The sequence below is a fragment of the Dermacentor variabilis genome, chromosome 4, assembly GCF_050947875.1.
Source record: "Dermacentor variabilis isolate Ectoservices chromosome 4, ASM5094787v1, whole genome shotgun sequence".
In the NCBI taxonomy this organism is placed as follows: Eukaryota; Metazoa; Arthropoda; class Arachnida; order Ixodida; family Ixodidae; genus Dermacentor; species Dermacentor variabilis.
The window spans coordinates 133,392,746-133,410,285 of record NC_134571.1 but is presented as its reverse complement, the minus strand read 5'-3'; the positions used below and the strand labels follow the sequence as shown (position 1 = coordinate 133,410,285).

At 43.2% G+C, this 17,540-nt stretch overlaps 1 protein-coding gene and 1 long non-coding RNA gene across 4 annotated transcripts in view; one reads left to right on the top strand and one right to left on the bottom strand.

The window, feature by feature from the left end:
- Positions 1-17,540, top strand: part of LOC142579799 (uncharacterized) — a 210,873-nt gene that overhangs the window by 76,029 nt on the left and 117,304 nt on the right. For 2 of the 3 annotated variants that reach the window (XM_075690373.1, XM_075690372.1), the window contains exon 5: positions 3,043-3,300. The exons of the other annotated variant lie outside the window; for it this stretch is intronic. In XM_075690373.1, the coding sequence (XP_075546488.1) occupies positions 3,043-3,284 (242 nt within the window). In that variant the 3' untranslated portion in view covers positions 3,285-3,300. Of the gene's footprint in view, positions 1-3,042; positions 3,301-17,540 lie in introns of those variants that run through there. 3 annotated transcript variants of the gene reach the window in all.
- LOC142579798 (uncharacterized) lies at positions 11,377-17,358 on the bottom strand. The gene is made up of 3 exons (XR_012827448.1): positions 15,238-17,358; positions 13,765-14,047; positions 11,377-11,489 (listed from the first exon to the last, which is right to left on the bottom strand). It is a non-coding gene; the product is annotated as an uncharacterized LOC142579798 (long non-coding RNA).

The following is a 17,540-nucleotide window of genomic DNA, read 5'->3' as shown; positions in this document are numbered from 1 at the left end:
TATATGATCCGGGAAATGGTTAAAACATGACATTCTATATTTTGTTAATGCCAGCCCACTTATGCCAAAAGCGGCGCTCACTGATGTGTAGCAAGTTGTATTTCATGCTCCAGACTCCAGTTCGAATTGACGAAAAAGAAATCGATTACTTCTACGTCATTTTTCGTCCTAATGTTATTAACACTGTAGAAACGCAATAAATATAACAAGAAGACCTGCATTTTTCATTGCATGTTCCGCAGCCTTCCACGTGTTACATAGCTTAATGATAACTGCGTTTCAAAGTTTCCATTGATCGACTATCTTCATTTTCATCTGATCACATCTGTACCAACAGTACAACTCGCTGGATGTGCATGCAGAAGCACGGTGTTGTTACCCGGGAACCCTTTGCCCACAAAGCTGTGTTCGGTTATGGCACTGCTGCTGGCAACGCAGCCTTCTACGGAGCGCAGCCATTCAGTGTGGCTGATGCTTCAACAAGGCGCTGCTTGTCGAACAAATGAAACGATAAAAAATTGTTCGTAGACCAGTTCCTGGCATCAGCGTCCGAAGAAATCATCACTATGGAGTCCTAAAAGCGCCGATTTGATTTGGCAGCTCAGATGTGCGGGCGTTGAGAGAATGGTGATATGCAGCTGGGAATGCGTGTAATGTGTAGGGTATGCAACCAGTGGACCATTACAGCTGGCGAATGGGTGTCAAGAGAAGGGAAATGCAGTCGAGGATGGCGGAATATCAGCCGGGGTTCTGAAATTAGAAAATTTGCAGCTGCAAGTTGTAATCAGGTCGCGCGATAAATTGGTAATTCGAGGTTCCAAGGAGAGGCCTTCATCCTGCAGTGGACATCAAAATAGGCTGATGACGATGGAGTGTCCGAGTTCACCTGTGTGAACATCCGCATCCTTGAGGCAGCTGCGTGGGGCGACCGTAGGCGTTCTATTCTAATTCCTTCCAAATGCTAGTGGTCAAAGCTGCTGCAGCACTTATAGTTTGCCTAGTGAATAAAGTAACTGCTTAGGAGGAATCTTTAGCTCGGGCAATCCTATCTAAATACATGTAAAAGGAGAATTAATTTTCGGGGCAGCCACTTATCAAATTTGGTGGAGTGCGTTGCATTTTAAAGAAAACTTAAAATCTAGTGACTATTCGTTTCGAATTTTGATTAAGATTTTCAATCTTTTATCAAAATTTGGCAAAAATAGCAAATTTTCAGAAAAATAACTAACAAGTTTTAAACTCTAAGTCAGGAACGAAAAATTATATCCGAATTCTGTGAATTGTATCTGATAGTACATCTAAAGTAGACAAAATTTATATGTTACACATAAATCTGAAAAAATTTAGTAATATGGAAATACAGCTTTTACGTAACCCTTGTACACAACGTAACAAATTCACGTAAGATATCAATTGACAAATAGCATTTGTCCGCTTTGAATGATCTAAAGGTTGCCGTTTCCAGAACCCCGATATCTGTTTATGATGGAGAGCTACTAACTTCTAAACTTTGTGCTTCTACTTTTATTCGCACTTTCAAGTTTTTGAAAATTCTTTTACCAAAATTCAGGCCCTAAATCTAAATTTCACTTCACACTGTAAACAGAAATTAACTTTCTCTCTCAAATGAAGCAGATATCATTAGAATCGGTCCAGGGCTTATCTCATAAAAGCATTTCTGCGTTTTACATGTATTTGAATACGCCGGGTTCAGGCCCTAAATCATGATTTAGCTACGAAAAGTAACTAGAATTTAACTTTCTCTCTCGAATACAACAAATTTCATTATTACGGTTCAAGGATTATCTCACAAAAGCCTTTCTGCATTTTACATGTATTTGAATAGGCCTCGTTGGAGTTGGGCCGGAGCCAAAGCTTCCTCTTACATATAATTCTTTAGCGAAAAACGTATTTTAAGTACAGTGAGCCATGTTGAGTAAAAACGAAATCTTCATTACAACACTGCCAAAAATATAATTGCCTGCAAGTCATTACTTGCTGTCACTCTTGACTAACAATTTTGGTAAGTTTAAAAATAATTGAGAACTTTAAAAATTATTGAAACATTTTGTTATCCACTCTAAATATGTGCTCATGCACCATGTGTCTCCTGACTCCGTGTATGCAACATTATTTTTCCTTACACTTGTTTGGAAGTTGAGGTTTTGTAAGCTGCTGAATGAATTTCTTTTGCTGTAATAAACGGGTGTAGAAAATCCTTGTTTTTGAAATCAGATCGTAGTTGACTGAATCCAAGGCGTACCTGTATTATGTCCTAACATTGTGATAAATGCATTGCTTCTGCTTGAATTAAACTTATATATATATATATATATATATATGAAATAACATTTCAAACCTGTTTACCTGATTACAAAGAAGGCGCCAAATAACGATGGGCGAAGAAAGACGACACGGGACAACCACGTAGGCACAACGTGGTTGCGCCTACGTGGTTGTCCGGTGTCGTCTTTCCTCGTCTGTTCTTTTATTTGGCGCCTTCGTTGTAATCATGCATAACCAACTCGCCCGCCAGCACGTGCTCAGAAATTGTTTATGAATGGTTAATCAGGTGCACTGTAGTTTTATTATGGGAATCAATCTTGGAAGAAAAAAACTTTTATCCTTACTCCACTATCGAAGATATCGCTAAAAATCTCATTTGCGTACACGCCTGTTTGAAGGTACCTTATTATGTGCAGAAGCATCCCCCTGTCCTTAACTGGCTGTCTGACTCAAGCGCGCTATAGTGAAAGGCAAATGTCGAGCTGCGAGATAACCAATGCAGCCTATGATATTTAATTTAGCCATGGACGAGCGACTTGAGAAATTATTGTGAGCGCCTTTTATGCCCAATTTTGTCTCCAATTAAACAATCTATTTGCATAAGACATACATTGCGACGTTTCTAGAAGGGTCATCTAGCACTCGAGATTGATTGGATGTATTGTGAGCGGCCCCTCGTAATTGCTACTTTTACACATATTCAATTTGAAAAAGATGGCCATGTTGACGCTATGTCTTTTTTCTCATTATATGCAGTCGTCACAGTGGCTGTAAGCTGGTTCATCAAATTTCTCCTGCGCAAGTGTGGCTTTGGGCCAAATGGCGTGATCCCTGGTAGCCGGGCAGCCCTCCTGAGAATATGGCTCATCGAATTCCATCAGGGAATGTTCGACATCTTTGCAGCAGTAGAGAATTTCGCCATCCAAGGCTTCACCATTCAACAGACAGCACTCATCATCATGACATTATATTCTTTCATCGTTTCCATTCCTTTTTAGTTTTCCTTGTTTCAATAAATTGTCATTGTGAAATTATCCGTCCCATGGCTCATCTGGCAGAGACAATACGTGAAAAGAGGGGACGAATATTGTCGCCCTCTGTCACCTCCCAGCTGGCAAATATAATGAACATATTTAAATACTTTCATTAGTTCCACCCTCCCCATTAAAATGCTGGATAATTGGGAGTGAAAGCGGTAGGTGGCAGAGTAATTAGGCCCTTTTTAATGAAGCTCGTTAATTCACCCGTTAATGACAACTTTCTGACTGAGAATACTTCACCGGTCATGCACTTTCTGCAGATGAATCCTTTAATAAGGTACATGTCTTTCGTTGACATTGAAGATTTGTTTTATTGTGTCCCACACAACAAATTGCTTCATTGTGTCTGAAGTTCCATCTAGGAAAGTGGTGCTATTGCCTTCCAAAATGCTTCAGGCGTGTCCATGGATGCTTTTTTATGTCTTCTAGTGTTTTATATTAGTCACATTCATCAATTTTAATGACGATTGTTATGTCCAATGACAAGGCATTTGTATTGTTTTCTGTGTTGTTCCTGGGCTTTGCAAATAGTTTTTTATCTGCTATAGATTGTTCTTTGCAGCAGCATTTTAATGGGGTGGAGGTAATGAAGGTATTTAGATATGCTGATTTTCAAATTCTTTTAAAACCACATTCCGTTGCCTCATATCAGCCCACTCTACGCAAACCTTTAGCGAATTTCTGCTGTCTCGGCAAAGGAATAGTTTTTATTTACGAGTAACCTTCCCACAATTCTTTGCAATTTTCTAGTGCACACATCGCCATGGCGAAGGGCCACGCCTGCTGGCTTTATTTGCCTCAGACAACAAAGGAATTGCTGTCATATGAGTCGACGCATTCTAAGACTGATCAAATGGCCCAAGATAAACTCTGCCTCGAGTCCGCTCTTGTACGGTCGTGTCCTCACGCAATGCAGGCAAGCTTTCAAAATCAATTTGATCGCCTCGGTTTTCCCATGTGCTCGTTTCCATCGCTGCGGATTCGCTTCTACAGAAATTCAAGAGCGACGCACGCAAGAGAAAGGCTTAGCAAGAGCAGAGAATGGTGAGGCCGGAGATTTTACGCTGTATGCATCGGGTTACGCCAACCAAAAGAATGTTGCAGACATTGGCTGCCATTTGTATTATCTGCGCCACGCAAGCTTGCCCAGCTGTGCCCACACATACTTGCCGATGGCAGTAAGAAATGTGGTGGCAGTGAAAAGCACGCCAAGACGTACGTAAGATGTGTCACCGGAGTCGTATATGTGATCCCGCTGACTTGTAGCAAGACATATGTAGGCCAGACCGGACAATGCATAAATGAGCGTGTGCGGGTACGTGAGCTATATTTAAAAGGCAAAGATGGAGCACATCTGTCTACACTGCAATTCATATCAATGTGAGCCACTATTGGAGAATATACGGATTCTTGGAAAAAAGAATGTGCATCACGGCACATGAATTATTTAGAGGCTTTTCAGATTAAAGAACGAGGTTCGTCATGTATTAGCGATACATAAGTTTTACTCTTGCGTGCAGAAAGAACGCTTTTTTATACCCGGCTTTTTCATACGTGGCGCGAATATCGGCATTCCATTCTGTGAGAGATCCAACGCTGGCCAGGAATACAGAATGCGTAAACAATATTAGCATTGCCATTCAACAAGGCAGGAATTATTGCACCGAAATTCCTATGGACTTGCAAATAGAGGTTACTAAGTTACCAGGAAGCACGTAGCTAGCAGACGTCTACCATCCAGCGTGATGTAGCTAAGGCCACAGCTAGTAGCCACTTTTTGTAGCTGTACTCTAGACCTTTACAAGCGAGCTGATAGCCCAGCTAATGCTCCTTCCATTTACGGCTAGTAGCCGTCTTGGGAAGTACTGATGTCGCTGCAATGTACACATTTATGTCGAGGCTTGATTCAGCTTCGCAGGTGCTATAGTTAGCTCTAATTAGCATACTGGATTGTTGCATTCTTATTTTACATGTCACTACAAACGCGGACGAAAATAAACTACAACAGGGAAAGTTTTACTTCCACTGCGGTCAGTGTCTTTCTTGTGCCATGTTAATTCCCAACCAGATGATTTGTTGTGGCGCCTTGATTTCATGCCACTGCAATATTGCACATATACCAAATTGATAAACATTTAAAGAAGTAATAAATACAGAGAAACAATATACTTTTCGTCGATACATGGAACCAGTACCGAAATAGTTATCCGAATGTTTACAAAAAATTTATTTGTGATCTATGTATTGTTCTCCGACTCCTTATAAGCTGCTCCTTGTAAACTATAGAACACTTTTTGCTTAAGCTTATGTAAGTATTATCATTTATATAGATCAAACGGCGTCAGCACTGACCAACTTTAATGTGTACCAAAGTTGGTAATAAAAAAAATATTGGAGATTTTCACACAAATTATGACATCTGGCACTACGTATGCGCAGCAGGAAAGAGACTTTTCATTATTCCCGTTTATATTTAAGAATTTATGATACAGCTTATACAATTGCAGCAGTTCAGCCTAAGCCAACCCTGAGTGCACATAATGCATTGCAGGAGGAGGAGGAGGAATAAACTTTATTTGTGCACAGCAGATTTCAGGCCTAGGCCTCTCTACATAGATGACGGCCTCGAGCCCTTGGGCCCTGGCGGCATCTTCGGCGTGCTGGATTGCCTTGAGTTGGTCTTCCGGTGCACAGCTGAGCAACGCGGTTTCCCACTGCTCTCTGGTCTTGTTTATTTCAAACACGGTTTGCCACTGCTCTCTGGACTTGTTTATTTTATTCTGTGTGAGTGTCCGATGACAATCTCAAACCATATGTTGTAGGTCCGCCATTTCTTGACAGAGTCTGCATTTATCCGTGTAAAGGTCCGGGTAGTAGCACTGGCAGGCCATCGGGTTCGGATATGTATCTGTTCGTAAGAGACGCCATGCCGTCACTTGCCGTCTACTAAGTGAGGAATGTGCCAGGGGGAAATGGGCCTTTCCAAATTTGATTTGGTGATGTCGCTAAAGCTGGTCATCTGGTTTCTCTCCGTTCCCAGTATTTGTTGCGTCTCACCTGCTCGGCCTGTCAGTTCTCGAGCTAGGTTGTGCGCTATTTCATTCCCGGGGAGAGAGGAGTGTGCGGGTGCCCATATAATGTGAATATCGCGATCTTCACGAAAGTTGTTTAAAAGTTCTCAGCGCTTCCGGCGAGATTCTTCCTTTTGCATATTTCTTTACGGATGTCTTGCAGTCGCTTACTACGATGTAAGCTTCCGTGGAGGCTATTGCCAGTGATAAGGCAGCCTCTCCATGCCACCTCCGCCTTCCCTGTTTTTACCGTCCCCCTGACTTCACAGTCACACTCTAGACTCGTAGCAACTATCGACATGCTCTATTTGCACACTCCGCCGCGTCCACATAGACCACGTCCCTGGCACTACGGAATCTTTTCTGGAGAGCTCTCGCTCTTGCGTTTCTTCGATCTTGGTGAAACTCCGGGTGCATGTTTCTGCAGATTGTGGGTATTGATAGTTGTTCCCTTATTTTCCTTGGGATGTCTCTCGGCACTCCGTGTTATGCTTCGTAGGTCATTCCGATGTCACCTAAGATGTGTCTCCCGACGAAACTCTGTGTAAGCCTTTCATACTGCACTACGCTCTGCGCCTAAATGAGTTCGTCTAGTGTGTTGTGCACGCCGAGCGCCAAGAATTTCTCGTTTGACGTATTTGCCAGAAGTCCCAAGGCTGGGTTATACGCCCTTCTAATAATGCATTCTATCTTGGCTTTCTCCGCAGCGTAGAGCTTGAGTTAAGGGACCACACAAACAAAACGTCTGATTACTAATGTTTCTATTAATCGGATGAGATGGTGCCCTTTCGTACAATAAATAGTGCTTGTTGGATAACTGCTTCATTAGTCGGATTGTTTGTTGAACACTATTGTGAGTTTTCATATGGTTTCTCATTTATGGCCGTTTTCGGATATGCGGAGTTCCAGTATTCTCAGACTCCCCAATAACGGTATCGTGCTGCCTTCTACTGTGACCACAATGCCCGGCCTTTCCCTAATGCTTTTTCGACCCCGGCATGTGGGTCTATAGAGCAGAAGTTCTCATTTTTGCGAGGAACATCACAGTCCCTTGTCTCTGATGTAGTCTTCGACCGTGTTTACTGCTCTTTGAAGGATTTCTTCCACATGCCCATCACTTCCACCTGCCACCCAAAGTGTTATATGGTCCGCGTATAGGCTGTGTCGGAGTCTGTTTTCCAGTCACATGCAGGAAGACCAATCATTGCCACATTGAATAGAAAGGGAGATAAGACTGAACCCTGGTGGGTACCCCTATTACCTAGTTTCGGCGCCTCCGATTTGGATTCTCCAATTGGAATTTTTGCGGTATGATCCGACAAGAATCTTTGATGTACGTGTATGTTTTACGTTCAACATGCAGCTTTTAGAGATTTTGCAGTATTGCCTTGTGCGTGACCCTGTCAAAGGCGTAAGTTAGATCAAGACCTAGTATTGCTTTGGTGCCTAGAGTGTTCTCACCCGCATCTATGATTTGATGTTATAGTTTGAGCATAATATCCTTCGTCGATAACTTGGGTCGAAATCAAACCATTGTATGTGGGTGAAATGCTCCATCATCTGTGTATCTAGTGAGGCGTGCGAGGACCACATGTTCCATGAGTTCACCGACGCAGGACGTCAACAATATGGGCCTTAACTTCGTCAGTTCTGGTGTCTTTGAGAACGCCATTCGGAACGATTATGAACAGGATACAAAAACTCCTCCTATAACTAGAGATGAGGTCTGAAGGGCCTTGCAAGATATGAAAGGTGGAAAAGTGGCAGGAGAAGATAGAATAATAGACGATTCAATGAAAGATGGAGAAGACATAATGCTTGAAAAACTGGCGGCTCTCTATTTATACTCAAAGTCTGTCAGCTGCAAGGGCCCCAGAAAACTGGAAGAATACAAACAACATACTAATCCACAAGAAGGGAGGCATTAAAGAACTAATGAATTATAGGCCTATTATCTTACTCCCAGTATTATATAAGATATTTACCAAAATTATCTCCAATAAGGCAAAGGGCCGGCTTGGACTTTAGTCAACCAAGGGAACAGGCGGGCTTCAGGAAGGTATTCTCAACAATGGATCAAATCCACGTCATTAATTAGGTTGTCGATTAATCCGCAAAGTACAATAAGCCTCTCTAAATGGCTTTCATTGATTACGAAAAAGCATTTGATTCAGTAGAGATACCAGCAGTCCTAGAGGCATTGTGTAATCAAGGAGTACAGACCGCTTAGGTAAATACCTTGGAAAAGATGTACAGAGATTCCACAGCCACCTTAATTCTACCCAAGAAAAGTAGGAAGATACTTATAAAGAAACGAGTCAGACAAGAAGACACAATCTCTCCAATGCTATTCACTGCTTGCTCGGAAGAAATATTTAAGCTGTTAACCTTGAAGGTTTGGGAGTAGGGATCGACGGCGAATACCTCAACAGCCTTCGGTTTGCCGATGACATTCTTCTATTCAGCAACACTGCAGACGAGCTATAACAAATGAGTGAAGACCTTAACAGAGAGAGTGTAAGAGTGGGGCTGAAGATTAATATGCAGAAGACAAAGCTCATGATTAATAACCGGGCAAGCGAACAACGATTCAGGATCGCCAGTCAGACTCTAGAGTCTGTTGAGGAGTACGCTTACCTAGGTCAACTAATCACAGGGAACCATGACCATGAAAAGGAAATTCACAGAAGTATAAAAATAGGTTGGATCGCATACGGCAGACATCCTGCGCTCCTGACTGGATGCTCACCGCTATCACTGAAATGGAAGCTATACGATCAGTGCATTTTACCGGTGCTGACATATGGGACAGAGACTTGGAGACTGACAAAGAAACTTGAGAACATATTAAGGACTGCGCAAAGAGCGATGGAACGAAGAATTCTAGGCATAACTTTAACAGACAGAAAGAGAGCTGTTTGGATCAGAGTGCAAAAGGGTATAGACGATATTCTAATAGAAATTAACAGAAAAAATGGCGCTGAGCAGGTCATGTAAAGCGCAGATTAGACAACCTTTGGACCATTAGGGTGACAGAATGGGTACCAAGAGAAGGGAAGCGCAGTAGCGGACGACAGAAGACTAGGTGGAGCGAAGAAATCAGGAAATTTGTGAGTGCTAGTTGGAATCGGCTGGCGCAGGACAGGTGTTATGGGAGATCGCGGGCAGAGGCCTTCGTCCTGCGGTGTACATAAAATAGTCTGATGAAGATGTTGAAAATTTATTCCTAGTGAACCAGATATAAATGTAGCGCAAACATGCGCAACCTAACAATATTAAAAACGGCCTCTGAAATACCGGACACATAACGTCCCTCCTTAAAGAAGGTGGCGAGTTCAATGCATGTGTTCACCGAGGAAGTGTATTTCTTTGGTGGTTATCGCTACTGAGCCTCGGCTTTGCATTTGTCGTATTTTTTCCAAATCTGGCATGCCTGCGCTTCCAGGCAGGCTTTCTCGTCTTTCTTCCTCCGAAGAACGCACGTAGAAAATATAGAATAGCAGGCTGCGCAAACCGTTTACTGGAAACAGTAGCTCAAAAAGCTGGCCGCGCGAACCAAACAGGTAAGTGTAAACAGTAGCGCGAAGCAGAGCTAGCCGCCCGAACCAAAGAGCTCTGCTTGAAAGGTAAGTACTACGCGAATTTGCATATAGAGAGGCAAAGCCAGCTGCCAGCCCAACAGGTTACTGTAAACACTACCCCAAAGCACAGCTGGCCACCCGAACCCAAGAGCTTACTTGAAAAATAGGTACTACGTCATGTTCAATAGAGCGAAGCAAAGCGAGCCGCCAACCGAACAGTTTAATGTAAATAGTACCGCACAGCGCAGCTGGACGCGTGAACCGAAAAGTTTCCTGGAAACAGTAGCGCAAAGCAGAGCTGGCCACGTGAACCAAAGAGCTTACTTGAAATGTAGGTGCTACGTGATTTTGGATAGCAGGAAGCAAAGCGGGCAGCGAGAAAGGAACATCAAAGAAAAGCGCAATGCCGAACGAGCGGCAAGAACCGAACAGCTGACCCGAAGTCACTTGTACTAACTCCATCGTTGTCAAAAAAAAGCTCCAAGCAGAACGAGGTGGGCGAAGCGGACAAGTTTAGCGGTCACACGCAAGCACGGTCGCTTGAAAGCGATGTGTCCAGCTAACCGCGCGCAAGTTATTTTATTTATTTATCTGATATCTGCTTCGTCTTTGCCAGCAATACAGCAGGGGGATGCATAAAAATAAGCATTACATTTAAGACCAATACCACAGAAACTAATTACAGAAAGCGCGGTAAAACTCATCAAATAAGGCATTAAATATAGCTATCATACGCGGAAGATCATTCCACTGTCCTGCAGATCGAACAAATAATAAATAGCGCAGCACGTCACCTTTAAAGGAAAATTCATTGAAGAAGCTTACGTCGCACAAGCAGAAGTTCGAAGGCAGGAAGCTTTTGCGGCCAGTTCAGAACCTCAATCCCTGTCGTCTTTCCCGCAAGGAATGCAGAGAAATGCCTTTTCGGAATCCCCAGCAACCAGGCGTAATGTTACGGTAACTTTTGTCGCCCGTGTTCGCTAGAAACAAAGTGCACGCTTTCCGTCCACGTTGCATCCGCTTCGTGTTCGACGTGCCGAATGAAAGAGCTTTGAGGGGATATCTTAGAGCAATGTCATAGAGAAAGACATGCAACAAGAGTGGACACCCCCATAGAGCCTAGTGGCCGAATTGACTGTAGAGCACCAAGCGGATGGGATTAATTTCTTCCCATTTCGGTTTTGGACGCAGGCGCTTTGAATGCTAGATCGCACGCGCTACGCAGGCTGCACTATTCGGCGCCCCCCCCCCCCTTTTTTTTTGCTTTTGTTGCTCATTCGCGTGCGGTCTTAGTGCGGGATCGCTTAATTATATAAAACAATTGCGAACTATATTTACAATCCCTTATCGAATCTGTGCAAGTGCAATTTCATAGCGTTGACACAAGACACCCTGGAAATGTTTATTTCGCTCTATTTAAATGCTCGTTCCGGGCTTCTTGTGCGTTAATGCAGCGTTGTGGAACCAGGTAAGCAGGAGCACCCGTTGGAAGCTCGACCGTACGGTATCACCTGAAGAAAGTAAAATACAAGCATGTGACATTTTGGTATTTATGCCTTATAGGAAAAGAGCATGTAGAGGGGTATCGTGCGAAAGTGGTGAAGGGGCAACACTACAAACAAAAGCCTTTCGCCTTTACACACATGCCGTCAAAATACCCGATTCGTCCCAAGCCATGCTATAAATTACGACATTCTGATTTCCAAGCATTCCCCCTTTTCAGGGCATTGTTTCCTGCACTTAAAGAGCACAAGTGCACGGCGACTGCGCTTTTCCAAAACAATTTCACCTCAGACGACGCGATAGTAAGCTATATACACCAGGTGGCCACAACACAGACTCTCACCCAGACCATGCTAGACGCTCGCAGAATGACTTCTACTCGCGCTTGAGAGGAATGCGTGCGTGAAAAGCCTGTTCTCAGTCGTTCACAAAACTGAATTTTCAAGTACTTATTTTTCACTTCCTCGGCGTTATCTATCGCGCGTTCGGTCGGCGCAAGCAAAACACTCACGTGTTAAAACCCTTTAAAATCATTCATCGCGTCTTCGTCAAGCATGAGTACCGAATGAAGGCATGCGTATGTTGTGGGGCCATTGAAAGCATCAAAAACTTGCCTGATTAACCTCCGTATTCACAAACGAACTTCGACTCGACTTTCCACTCGAAACGCGCCTTGAGTGAAGTTAGTGCGTAAACATGGTGGCCTTGTTACCTGTCGCCCGCCTCGTAAGCTTTTTTCGGAAGGACGCAAGTTGCCTCCGTAGCTTTTCATTAGTTAACGTTGCTCCGCATTATCAATGGCTTCACTTTTGGGACCGGTGCGATCCTCTGGAGTGCTTCGGCACCAGAATTATTCCACTGCGGCGCCGAGACAGATCGGTCGTCCTGTCAAGAAGACTACAAGCTAGTGCAGTGAGTGTCTTATTATTCCTGGCATGAGCCAGTTGTTAACCTGCATAAAGGTATTCTTGGTGCGAGTGCTCCAAAACTACTATTGGCGCCAGAGCATTCACGTGTTTCCCGTGGCTGATCGTATAAGGCCGCATCAGTTCAAGCACGGCGCGAAATATAAATGCGGCGTACTTCAAACCCATGAAAAGAAAACAACGACGAAGATTTACGCGATTCCTGCGACTAGTGCGTGTATTGCTTGCATGCGTGTATTGCTTGCGCAAACACCGGTAGTCACCCACTAGCGCAGATCGCCACTGACTACTCTAATCCAAGGACGGGGAACCACACTGCTGAAAGGCGATCATCTCTTTGAACGAGCAGGTCCGTTCACTTTGCTTTTTTTCTCAATTTTCTTTAGTTCCATGCAGCTGGTTGCGCTAGGGAAAAAAAGATAATATACTGTAATTTTGGGTGGATAGTGTGCACTTGGTGGAATTTAAAGTCGTAACAAGTAAATATGTAAGCTTTGCTTCAAGTTATTCAGTTTAATTAGCTTATCAGGCCTATGAACATCCGAGCCCAACGCCCAGTGGCCAGTTATGAAGCGGCATTCAGAATTATATCTGCATGTATACCCAGATGAGTGGAATGTCTTCTTTGAGTAAAAAAAACACAATAACAATACAACAGCGAATACATTTGCACATCACAGTATCTTTTACTGCGATAAAGCTGTAGCAGTCCAGTGACAGCTCGAAGTACAGACATTGCTACCAAGTAGTGGCAGATATATCGCATATCTTTGTTGCGAACATTCTCGCTTTCCAGAGGGTTCAACTAAAGAAAACGAATACAGTACCTAAGCTTCTTTTCATGCGCCTTACCATAATTTCATATTTATCAAGAACACGTTTTTTTATGCGGGAATCAGGCTGCCAACACATGCACGCAGAGCAACTGCCTTTCCCTGTGTGATGTGTGTGATGCGCTTGCATAAGTGTGCAAGTGAAGAGCTCCAGTTAGTGCGTCCTGCTGCAGTACAATAGTTGTCACAATATTTTGGCTCTCTATCCAACCGCATCTGACATCCTATCAGCTCAAACATCACCACTAAAAGCACCTTGGCTGCATGTATTTGCCTTCATAGACGCGTTGTAGCTGAAGTGATTGTATATTTATGCAGGGTTTCTTTCCTTCAGCAAAATTTATTAAAATGGTATGTACCGCTTAATAATTTCTGGTCAATCCATGTGCCATTATTTTTTTCTAAAACAACTTAACATTTTGCTCGTCTTATTGTAGCTTTATATGGAAATACAGCGTGAACTCTGATCTTGCAAACAGAAGCAGTAGTATTGCTCACAAATATATTCTAGAATAAAACTCCACCTGTATTCCAGATGGTAGCCTGTCGGGTGTAAGTATCCGACGGCGAGTAATGGTAAACCATTGCAGAATATATGCTGTTTCTGCTCTGGTTCTAGCTTCAGCTTAGGATGAATTATGAGCGTCGCAACAAAGAATTTCCTGCATTGGATAAGGATGACAGCTGGCTTCCATGGCGCTTGCAGAACTTCACCAATTGAACGAGCAGCGAAACGTAGGGTAGCAGCACGTCTTGTAGGTTCCCTAATTAGACCAAATGATGATGCAGACTGTGACAACGAAGATCCTGAAAAATACAGTATACAGTGCATCACTACTGTTACTTCATACAGGCTGCGATTAACCATCAAATAATGAAATATTTAATAATGTACACTACCTCGTGTTAAAGTAGCTTCAGCATACCAAAGAGCTGGCTACAAATGCTACGAAAGTGCTGCATCCCTAATTGTGGGCAGTAAAAAGCTCACATCGCAAAGCATCATGGGCAACTGATGACTTCACACATCATAATCATGAATATATGGTTTCCAAAACAAGTTTATATGACAACTGAACAGCAATAAAATATGCATTACATTTCATTATGGCATAACCGTTTCATGTTTGTGGTTCAAAATAACACAGTGTACATTTCGCCATTTTGTCAGTGTAATATTATTACGAAGTTGATGAAAATAAGCACAGACTAATTACCGAGTAGGTTAGTAAGTACATCTTGAGCACCTAGGTTCTTTAAAGGAAACGGACTGGTGCAATTCCAACAGGGCAGGCACCGTATCTATCGATGCTTTCAGGTCTGCCACAAGCCTTGCTGTGCAGCACAGACATTGATTTTTTCATCGACTCGTCTTCCCAAAGCCCACAACCTGCACCAGAATGCCAAAAATTTTATGCTGGGGATTCGCGCGCTAAGTAAGATCAGTGTACCTAAGCAACGAAAATCAAAATACATAACACAACTAAAACAATGTGGCCACAGCGTGAACTTACGTAAGCACCTGTGGCGGTTCTTTGCATATGTGTGCTACAATTTCACCAAACTGACTAACCACCACGGTTTCTAAACCAAAGTACAGGACTCAAAAACGCTTTTCTTCAACCTACCGGTGCTACGCACACAACCATATGCATTCTGACACATGTATATTATAGCGGCTTCTCTTCAATACTGAAAGATTTCGTACGCAATACTGGAGTGGTCGTTGGACATGCGCGCCGATAGGTACATTTTGCAGTTTTGTTTAACAAAGCGGAATCAATAACAGAATGTCGTGCCGAAGATCCTACATGCTCAGATAAGTAAAAAAATCTCTGTAAGCTTATGCTGCCTCAAATATGCTTCAGGTGCCAATACCCATAACATGAACAACAGTCATGCTTGAGTACATTGGGAACGTTTTATCGATGGCGGGACAGCAACCCGCGAAAACCTCATCGATATGATGTGCTTCTATGCAAAAATGGTTCACTCACCCGTATTTTCTGTCCTCTTGCTGCTTTAAGCAAACTTTCAGTACCAGTCGGTCTTGGATTTTGAAGGGAAACAAAGCTGCCCATCAGCCGTTCCATCTATGGCTTCATTCGAGGTCAATCCGGCTCGATCACCATACACACACAGACAAAATCACCCATAAAAACCGCGATTAACAACCGCAACGAGACCCACCAATGAAGCACTAGATAACAAAGAGCAGCGGACAAATGCCGGCGCAAAATTTCTTGGTTTTCAGCCATCCGCCACGCTGTCAGCTGTTTGGGTCCAATTGTTTCCAGACCTCAAACACAGCTCTCTCGCTTGATCTATCAGTCTAATGCTTACAGTGGCAGCGTTGCCGAGCTAAAGTTGTGCATTGCGCCATGTAGTCGTTTCATTCGGAAAACGACTTAACGGGAACACATATTCGTCTTAAATTGTAGTTTTGACAAGCACATTTAGGTATAGTCTCGATATCAGACGCTTTCTCGGTCCGTGCACTTTACTCGAGTGAATGGCGCATTTTCAAGGCATTCCTTGGCAGAAGAAAGGTGGAGTAATTTTCATCAAACGTAACGGCGCCTTGAGTGAAGCAAGCCCCGTCGCTTCAACTTGGCTGAGTCGAGGAGTAGCGTTGAGTGAAGGCATGTTTAAGAATACGGGGGTAAGATACAGTACACGCCAAACTCTCACGATCGCCGGTTTGTTTTTTTGCTAGCTGGCTTAAAATCCCAGGCGCGGCGAGCGTATTCAAAAGTATACCAAAAAGTAAGGAAATTACAATAATTATGGGGGTCAAAAAATCCGTCACGGACTTGCCCAGTAAGAATGAGTACACGGGAGACTGGGGCCCACAGCCGAGATACTTTTCGCTAAGTGCTTCACAACACCGGGTGCGGCCACTGTGCTTGAAGAGTACCCTAACGGCATCGGCGGTTATATACCGTTATATATATCAGCGGTTATAATAATAAACGATGTGTGGCGAGATCATGCGAGGTCGTATTGCGGCGTTAGCGCGTTTTCTCTTGCTTTTCTGAGAAAGAGAATGATAACCTACTTTTTTTTCGGTTGCGTTCGTTCCGTTCTCTACGGCGTACTCAAGGTATTACGGAAATTTTGTCCTCAAAACTAGCCATGGCATTCTTTTTATGCGATCCCTCTCATATATTATGACTGTATACAGGCCAAAATGGAATTGCCGAAGCACATAGCTTATATATGTGTCATGCTAGTTCACTAACCGCAGTGATCGCTGTGTTGAGCGGCGCCATCGGCCTCATGCAGGAAGGCTAGCGTAGACACATAGTAATTTCAAGCCTATTAGACAGGGCGTAAATTTCAAAAAGTATGCTCTGAAACATTCCGAAATCGTTCCGCAGCCCGCGACAGCAATACTTTCAAGCAGCGCAGCGCCGGATCGCCCAAGCCAGAGAGGAGGAAAAGCTCGCTGCACGCCCTATCCTCCTCGCCCGATGAAAAGATCTATAAGAGAGCACTAAACACACAAGTTCACAGACGGTGAAATAACAAAAAAGGGGTAGAAAACGCGAAGGCTGTTTCATGGACAAACGCATATAAAAACATAAACGAATTTTTTATATAACGCACTCTAGACCCAAATCTAGACGAGCTTGTGATATATGCATAAGATATCGCACAAAACTGGACGACCTGTAGTACATAGTCATTGCAAGTAAAGAAAGTGAAAATTCACAGGCAATGGCAAAAACAATTGCACGCAAGGTACCTAAGAAATAGAATAAAATGCTAAGATTGTTTGATTTACAGCCATACCAAAAAAAGAAAACAAGAGCTTACTTTTAAACTTGCAGGAAAGTATATGAAATGCGTGAAATGTTCGTTAGTAATAAGCAAAATGAAAAAGAAATGGCAGAACAAAAATAACATTGTACTAAAAACTGAAATACACATTATCACATTATTTTGCACTTGGCCACAACTTGAGTAACGGTGACTAGGGGAACACAAGGTGGTCGGCTTTTGCAGCGGCACATAGAAAACATTCGCAGAAAGGCCTATTCCTCGAAGACCAGGTAAAATAAGCGAACAACACGACTTTTCTTTCACTCCGAATGCAATGCTTAGCAATAAAATTACGTCACTTAATGCACTAAGTCGTCCCTACTGGGTAATTCTTTGCATTATAAACACGAAAAGCAAAAATCTGCATTTTGAACGCTTGCAATACTCATGGTTTCCAGAAAAACAAAAAGGCGCATCATGCCTGCACATGAACGTTTGTCGCGCGGTTTTTCCATCGGTGATTACTGAGATAATA